Raw genomic sequence first — 9,009 nt, forward strand, 5'->3', positions numbered from 1 at the left:
CACCCACTCGCCCGTCACCTGGGTGCTCTGGCACTGCGTAGCCCTGTCCACAAACAAGAGAAACGAGTCAAGTGCCATAGAAGGGGTGCAGGCGGTGAAAAGGCGGGCTCCGGGCCTCTCCCTGCCCGTTCTCCATTTAGTACCCAGGCCCTCTTAGCAGGCCTGCCGTCCAGATTGCTCCCGCTCTAACCAGAGGCGACGACGCTGCAGAGATAAAGGGTGGTTGAGGCAGGCAATAAAGAATTGAAATACAAATTAAAATGAATACGAAGTAAAATACAAACAGATGAGGCAATCCTGTGGGCAGCACAGTCCGTGGGAACTACACAGTGAGGCTCACATGGCTGTTGGCAGCCTGGAATAACCCAAGGAAGGAGAAAAGAGGGAAAATCTAAACATTCAGCATTGTTTTTTGTTTTGTTTGGTCTTTTCCCTTTTAAATCACAATCGGAGAAACACAAGAACCATAGGAAACCGTTCAAATCGTGCAAACCCTCTTCCTAAGGCATCGATAATTTTGTGCAAATAGAAGCTGAAGGCTGGATTCTGCCAGTTCAGTATTGAGTCAGTTTGATAGCAAATCAAATCCTCCTACAGGCTTTAAAATACATATTTGTGAATGTTAGCTAGCAGCTTCTCTATGAGGTCCGCAAAGCAGTCTGCAAAGCCAAGCTCGTGAGGTTTCACAAAATTCACGTGAGGCAGGGACTAACATGCAGACGTGTCCACGTGGGAAAGCCCAGGAAGCCTAAAGCCTCTCATGCACGCGCTTCACAGATCGACAAACAGCTTCGGGGAGGCGAAAGCCCAGAGTCACGCTGCCTGTAGACCCTGTCAGGTATGGAGATCAAGCCTCTAGACTCCTGGGTTCCTCTCCCCAGCTCCCCACCCCACACACACCTGACACACCTATGGCAGAGCGGGCTATTTCCCCCACCGCAGCTGGATCTGAAAGGATTGAACTGGAAAATGAAGATGTCCTGATTTCCGTCCGGGGTTCTACCCTTTCTCAATGTCCGCGAGTCACCTGTCTGGGTGCTTTTGTGCCCCCAGCATCACTTCACCTGTTAAGCATGTACTTCTGAGTGGTTTATATCTTTACTTCTCTGTACCTTTCCATGGACTTTGCAATACTCCCCTTGGACCACTGACTGGAAAATTTTAAGCCTAAAGAGTACTTTTTCATGGGGCTTGAATGTCAATGATGGACTGCACAAATTAGTTTTATCCCAGATTTTACATAATATACATGTGTATTACATGTTCACATACACATATATGTTCACATATATGTAAGTGTGGATGTGGCGTGCGTGCCTATGTGTGCGTAACCGATCAGTGGCAGCTGTCCGTTTTGAAAGTTCTAGCTAAGACATGTTCGTGTAAGGGTAAGCTTTTCCCATTTAATTTTTAACAATCCAGTAGTCAATCCACATTCTGGTAGGTACAAGCTATCACCCCCCCCCAAAGCTTCTATCTTGCTGTAGAAAATCCATTTTTCAAGTAGAGTTTAAATTTTTTTTTAATGTTTATTTTTGAGAGAGAGAGACAGAGTGCAAGCAGGGGAGGCACAGAGAGAGGGAGACACAGAATCCGAAGCAGGCTCTAGGCTCTGTCCTGCCAGACGTGGGGCTCGAACTCGTGGAACTATGAGATCATGGCCTGAGCCGAAGTCGGACGCTTAACCGACTGAGCCACCCGGGGGGCCCCGTTAAAGTAGAGTTTAACCGAGGCCACATTTCCATTGCCGGAACGAATGCTGGATTGTACGTGCCTTGGATCACAGACAGTAATAGCCAAATGTAGTCAAAGATTCTAGACATTGCACAGAGCCACAGAGAGACCCTATTACAACAACATGGTGCTAGATTTGTAAACTTACCACAAGACTCAGACCGTGTAGATGCAGGAACAGAGCATCTGAAGTCCCTGCCAGTTAACCAGATGTTATCAAAGGGAAAGGCATTCTAAAAACTTGTGACATTTCAGCACTGGGCCAAAAGCAATGATCATGTTTGTAACCTCCTGCTATTGAAACTCATTAATAATTTACAGTAATGGGGGTTCCAACTTCTACTTAACCTGTTCCTCAAAGGGCCGGAGTCACATTTACCACTTTTATTTAATGTAGCCGTGATTATTCTACTAAGCAATTATTTTCCAGGGTCTTATGGAGGGAGGGGCCTTGAGGAATTTACAGTGATTTACCAGCTTCATATCTTCTGGGCAAACGTTAAAGCAAATACGTTTTGGTATTTTTCCTTATCGGTTGTACTTTAAGTTTACAACATTTAATTGAAAAGGTTTTGAACAAACGCCAGGCTGTCTTTCTGCTTAATGAAACCTTTTAAAAGAGCTGTTAATCTACTGCCTTGCACTTGTACCCAAGAAGTTGCTAAATTAATTTACTGACAAAAGAGAATCCATCATCATAAATGGTGTTTAAACAATAGTGGGGGACTCTGAAGAGTAATAAGGGACTAGCGTTGGAATAGCATGATGTATGTGATCGTGCTGTTTGTGTTGTAACAGGTTAATGGCAGAAACCTCCTTTCCGTTGACTTTGATCGAACAACAAAGACAGAAAAGATCTATGATGACCACCGTAAATTCCTGCTGAGGATTGCCTACGACACGTCAGGACACCCAACTCTGTGGTTGCCCAGCAGCAAGCTGATGGCCGTCAACGTCACCTACTCATCCACTGGTCAAATTGCCAGCGTCCAGCGGGGAACCACTAGCGAGAAAGTGGATTATGACGGCCAGGGGAGGATCGTGTCTCGGGTCTTCGCTGACGGCAAAACGTGGAGTTACACCTACTTAGAAAAGGTACGCCTGTGCCGTGAGAGTCAAGAGGGAAGCGATGATTAGTAGTTCTCAGCGATCACCCAGGGCTCTGCGGGGGAGAAAAACGGTGGCATGTGACTGAGCTCCATTTGTTATTCTAAGCATCAACATGTAAGTCACACTGGTACCGCAGTGATGAATTTCTGCATTAGCAAAGTAGTTTTTCCTTAGTTAAGTTCTACTACCTGAGACCCTTTTAAGTGATTTATGCCGCAAACAAACAAGCAATCACACTGTCCACCTGCCAAGTTTGTACATCGACAACATCCACAAATGAGACCTTGAGCGTGGAAGTCATTTGTAAATAATCTCCGTGCTAGCTCTTTCATTTAGGAAAGAGCCTTACGTTAGCACAGTCGAAGCTGTCACTTTTGTGTTGTTGCTGGCAGAGCATCAACATAGCCATAAAAAGCACGTAGATCCTATTTATGCATTATTAACCAAAAGAGGCTATTTTTTTTTAGAAAGCCACGTTTCAGGTGCTCTGTGGCGTCTCTCATTTCTTCTGCATATCCAGGGCGTAAGCATCCTATCTTAAGACTTTCGTCCATTCTTCAGCTCTAGGCACAACACCAAAAATGATTTAAGGTTCTCCACGTGCCAGATGCCGAGTCGCAGTCTGAGAGGTGTGGGGCCAGTGACTGTGGTCCAGAGGGATGAAAGCGAAAGAAAAAGAACAGGGAACCGGCCACCTCCCTGCAATTCCCTTCTTAAAAAACATAATCCACCAGAGAGCGCGTTCACGGAGGGTTTCATTTGCCTTTGAGACAAACCTTAGGGCTGGGAAATGGTCCCATTTTGCGTTTCAATACCTATCACGCCCCCGAGCATGCAGCAGCCTAAGTTAGAAACTCGACGCTTCATGGTGACCTCGACGCTTCATGGTGACCGCCTCCAGCCTTACGCGCATCGCACACAGTGACCTGTCGCATCCGAGACTCACGTCCGTGCCATTGTTGTGCTCCCCTTACGTGGTCCTGTTCACTTAGAGGTGCTCTACACCACTCCTCAGTCTAAACCTTAACCCCGCCGCACGGGAGCCATCCCGTCTGCTTCTAGACAGCCGAGAGACGCAGGCCACCCTTCCAGAGAACCAGTGTCAGGTTCAGAGGTCACCACTGGCCGCCTCCCAGCTTTGGAGTCCTTCCAGCCAGGACCCTACTTGCCAGTTAGTCTGTTGTCTCACAGACCTGCTTATCTGCTCTCCTTCGAAGAGACTCACCCTTGAGACAATGGACCGTGCCCATTAGATGACAAGTTTCCCTCCCTGCTATTCATCACACTCATTAGCTACTCGACCCGTGATTTGTTGAGAGACCACAGAGGAAGCCCCACTATACACACACTTCCCTGGGAACCGGTCCTCGTGCCTGGGAAACACGTCACCCTCCGGCCTAACAAACCCCAAGACAGCTTTCTCCTGAAGAAACTGGGAATGGATCCCCATTTCATATCCTGGAGTGCTTTTCCCAATTTAAATTAAGTACATTACAGAGAAGCGTAACAGAAACACCCAGACCCTTAAAATTGATAGTAGTGATCATAAATGTCGCCGAAAAATGTTTCAAAGGAGACAAGGAGCAGGTCATTGATAAGAGCCACTGTCGTGAAGTGACACCAGCGGTAACTGAGATCAGTCACACTCTCATTCTCAGTGGGGATCGGAGAAGCCAACAAGTGCTTTCATCATCTCCCAGATCCCTAAGATCCACCCAGACCATTTCCATTTCCTTGCTAGGACAGGCACGCTAGGCCAAAACTTACTCAGAGCAAGACAAGTAATATTTTATTAACTCCCATCAGATGGGATTTTAAATGACTACACAGCTAGGTACTACTTCCTACGAATTTAGCAAGAATCCAAGCCTTCCTTAGCGCAATGCCAACTGTCGGGAACCGTCCGAGGCATCCACCTGACAGCCTGCGGACAAAGACTGCCCCTAGGTGCTCCCGCAGAGGGCACTCAGCAGAAGCCTGTCGCCCAAAGTGCTTTCAAAGATGGTGGACAGTAAAGAGAGAGGGAGCGAGCCTTGGACGAGGGATTATGTGTTTCTCTGGCAAGAGCAAAGCCTGAGTCCCGGGAGGGCTCCTAACACACACCTGCTCCTAGATCTGCGGTCATTCCATTTGGCCTCGCGGGGTGTGGAGGAGACCTCCTCAAAGGAGACAATCGCCCATGCTCTGCTTTGCTGTTTACTGTTGAGCCTGAGGGTTGAGCTTCTCTCAGGCTGGCCTAATAAATGACTGCCTTTTGTCTTTCTGCGGACGAGCAGAGCTCCTTTTAATCTATAGGTCTATTCACTCCCTAACTTAGCTCCCAAGTCAAATGCAGCCCAGAAACCGTTCTTACAGCACCTGGGATTCAAATCAGATTCGATTACTTACAAAAGGAAATTTCAAAATGCAGGTTTTATTGTCATTCCAGGTGACAGGTAAGCATTTGCAAACCAACAAACAAACAAAAACCGTATCTGGGTCCGTGTTACGGCTCCCATCGTGCGAGTTAGCAGTGTTTGTCGACATCGATGCTTTCCACACACGTTCTCCAGTGTGGGCTCATTTTATGTCTCTTCTTCATAAAGTAATATTTTGAATGCTTCGCTCCTCCCCCAGATGCACTGGAAATGAAAACATGATTTGAGTGGCTCTTCAATCAGATGAGGGGGAAAAGCCACCTCACTAAATAATTGCTAATTATGGAGAGGATCGCATTTCCCATATGCTGTTTTCTCCTTGAAATATTGTCTTTAAAGCAGCTTCGCGCGTGCCTGTATTATGACTTATCCAAATCCATCGACAATCTGCTGCCTGGCTGTGAGTGCCTGGAAGAAGAATGGTACAATTGTGACAAGTGGCACATTATGAATCTTGAGCCACTAATTGCAGAACCCCTCACAATTAAGCGTCCAAGCAAATTAGGCAGGGAATCGTTAACAACATGTAAGGTCAAGGATAACTCAATTAAAATGAAAATCATTTTCTCCAGCGGAATGTTTGTGTATATGTGGTCACCGAATCTCTGCTCTTGCTTCCCCTGCTCACGAAAATATTGAATAACAGTATGTTCTGTCTTTGCAGTCCATGGTTCTCCTGCTCCACAGCCAGAGGCAGTACATCTTCGAATATGACATGTGGGACCGGCTGTCGGCCATCACCATGCCGAGCGTGGCTCGCCACACCATGCAGACCATCCGGTCCATTGGCTACTACCGCAACATATACAACCCCCCAGAAAGCAACGCCTCCGTCATCACGGACTACAATGAGGAAGGGCTCCTTCTGCAAACGGCCTTCCTGGGTACGAGTCGGAGGGTCTTGTTCAAGTACAGAAGGCAGACCAGGCTCTCGGAAATTTTATATGATAGCACGAGAGTCAGCTTTACCTACGATGAAACAGCGGGCGTCCTGAAAACCGTAAACCTCCAGAGTGATGGTTTTATTTGCACCATTAGATACAGGCAGATTGGTCCCCTGATTGACAGGCAGATTTTCCGCTTCAGCGAAGACGGGATGGTAAATGCGAGATTTGACTACAGCTATGACAACAGCTTTCGAGTGACCAGCATGCAGGGTGTCATCAACGAGACGCCACTGCCCATTGATCTCTATCAGTTTGATGACATTTCTGGCAAAGTTGAGCAGTTCGGAAAATTTGGAGTTATATATTACGACATTAACCAGATCATCTCCACGGCCGTAATGACGTACACAAAGCACTTTGACGCCCACGGCCGCATCAAGGAAATTCAGTATGAGATATTCAGATCCCTCATGTACTGGATTACGATTCAATATGATAACATGGGTCGGGTAACCAAAAGAGAAATTAAAATAGGGCCCTTTGCCAACACTACCAAATACGCTTACGAATACGATGTTGATGGGCAGCTCCAGACGGTTTATCTGAATGAAAAGATCATGTGGCGTTACAACTATGACCTGAACGGAAACCTCCATCTGCTGAACCCGAGCAGCAGTGCGCGTCTGACGCCTCTTCGCTATGACCTGCGAGACAGAATCACTCGACTGGGGGATGTTCAGTACCGGCTGGATGAAGATGGGTTCCTGCGTCAGCGAGGCACAGAGATCTTCGAGTACAGCTCCAAGGGGCTTCTGACTCGCGTTTACAGCAAAGGCAGCGGCTGGACCGTGATCTATCGTTACGATGGCCTGGGAAGGCGTGTATCTAGCAAAACCAGTCTGGGACAGCACCTGCAGTTTTTTTATGCGGACTTAACCTATCCCACTAGGATTACTCACGTCTACAACCATTCCAGCTCAGAAATCACTTCTCTCTATTATGATCTCCAAGGACATCTTTTTGCCATGGAAATCAGCAGTGGGGATGAATTCTACATTGCGTCAGATAACACAGGGACACCCTTGGCCGTTTTCAGTAGCAATGGGCTTATGCTAAAACAGATTCAGTATACTGCATATGGCGAAATCTATTTTGATTCCAATATTGACTTTCAGCTGGTAATTGGATTTCATGGTGGCTTATATGACCCACTCACAAAATTAATCCACTTTGGGGAAAGAGATTATGATATTTTGGCAGGACGATGGACGACGCCTGACATAGAAATCTGGAAGAGAATTGGGAAGGACCCAGCTCCTTTTAACCTCTACATGTTTAGGAATAATAACCCTGCAAGCAAAATCCATGATGTGAAAGATTACATCACAGGTAAGCATTTTATTTTTCCTTTCCAAGTGCTGAATAACTTCAATCCTTATATGAACACACAGAACAACCGGAGTTTCTTTCTCTGCCCTTCCATTTTATTCACGCAAAATCAAATGCCTAACCTTTTCAAGGTATTTATTTCTCTATGAAACCACAGAGAAGCCAGAAAGGGAAACCGAGACATGGTTTTTTTACTTCCTGTTCTGTCTACAATGCCCAAGGCCGCAGTTTTCTGAAATGATGCTGAATGAAGAGAGGTGATATGGGGGTATGGAAAACAGGGTGAACTTGGGAGCCCCCAAATTGGAGTTCCAATCCCAACCTGTCTCTGTTAAGTCGTGTGGCTTTATACATAAGTCACATATATATATTTTTTTTTAGTCTGTTCCCTTAACAATGAAACGGGGAGAATAATGCCTACCTTATGGTAGAAGATGTGATAAAATATATGCAGTTCTGCTTTGAACGGTTAACTACCTTACAGATGTGTCCTGTCGGTTTTCCTCTTATACGTGTGTGAAGCTCTGATGGAAGAATCAGTGTGGCACACAGCACAGTGTGACTCACCATCTCATCCCTCTCCACCACCATCACCTTGGGACAGTAAAGGAACAGTTTCTCCCACCACTTGCTTAGCCAGTGGGTCCCAGTTCCGTTCTCACTACTGTCTTAATGCCACCTGGTGCAGCTCTTGCACGGTGGCACCACTAACAGACACACTAGTTTTTCAGCCAGTGTGGGGATACGAAGATCTTTCCAAGTTTAGTGCATGATCCAGGTGGGGGGGAAAAAAAAAAATCATCTGATCCCACTTCTGCCACCACAAAACCACCAGGATGAGAGAGACCAGGGCTATGCAAGCACCACTCTGGTTCCTGACTCCTCCGCTCATCCTCCACTGCATGGATTCTGAATCCTTCTGGTTCCACCTTCCTTTCCTGAATTACACTACCATAATCACCCTCTGTGCCGCATTTATGTTTCCTGGAAGCAGCTTCTTTCCTGTTTCCTCTTTTTGTTTTTGGTTTGGTGTGAGGCTTTCCGTTTTGTTTTGGCTTGTGTTAGATGCTCCTCCAGGCTGGCTCTTTTCTTGCGCAATATTGGAGGCATACTGAGACGCCTGTTTCCTCAGTTCTTGGTACAGCTCTCAAAATGCTGCCCTCTGTTCATTTCACATCTGCCTCCTGCTTCTCCAGACTGCCGAAAGCTTGTCATAGCTCTCCTCCGTGTGAACCAGCTGACGCTCCCTTTGTTCGGAATCCTGATTCAGCAACACCCTCATAGTATTCTCCTTCGGGTGTCTCATTACACATCTGCATCCGAGTCCCATGATGCTGGCAGTATTTTTCAGTACTTAACACCCTGTGATTTCTTTCTTTCTTTCTTTTTTTTTTTTTTTCCACTGTTACACAGACATCATTCATAGTAGGAGAAACTTTGCCCCTGACACTACCATTCGGGAGAATTTTCTC

The 9,009-nt window shown here is 46.5% G+C and overlaps 1 protein-coding gene across 20 annotated transcripts in view; it reads left to right on the plus strand.

The window, feature by feature from the left end:
• Window positions 1-9,009, plus strand: part of TENM3 (teneurin transmembrane protein 3) — a 1,294,211-nt gene that overhangs the window by 1,277,309 nt on the left and 7,893 nt on the right. For all 20 annotated transcript variants that reach the window (XM_086703136.1, XM_086703140.1, XM_086703142.1 and 17 more), the window contains 2 exons: window positions 2,533-2,829; window positions 5,926-7,537. In XM_086703136.1, the coding sequence (XP_086559262.1) occupies window positions 2,533-2,829; window positions 5,926-7,537 (1,909 nt within the window). The remainder of the gene's footprint in view (window positions 1-2,532; window positions 2,830-5,925; window positions 7,538-9,009) is intronic.

This window comes from Puma concolor, chromosome B1 (assembly GCF_028749965.1).
Source record: "Puma concolor isolate L17-30 chromosome B1, mPumCon1.1.hap2, whole genome shotgun sequence".
In the NCBI taxonomy this organism is placed as follows: domain Eukaryota; kingdom Metazoa; phylum Chordata; class Mammalia; order Carnivora; family Felidae; genus Puma; species Puma concolor.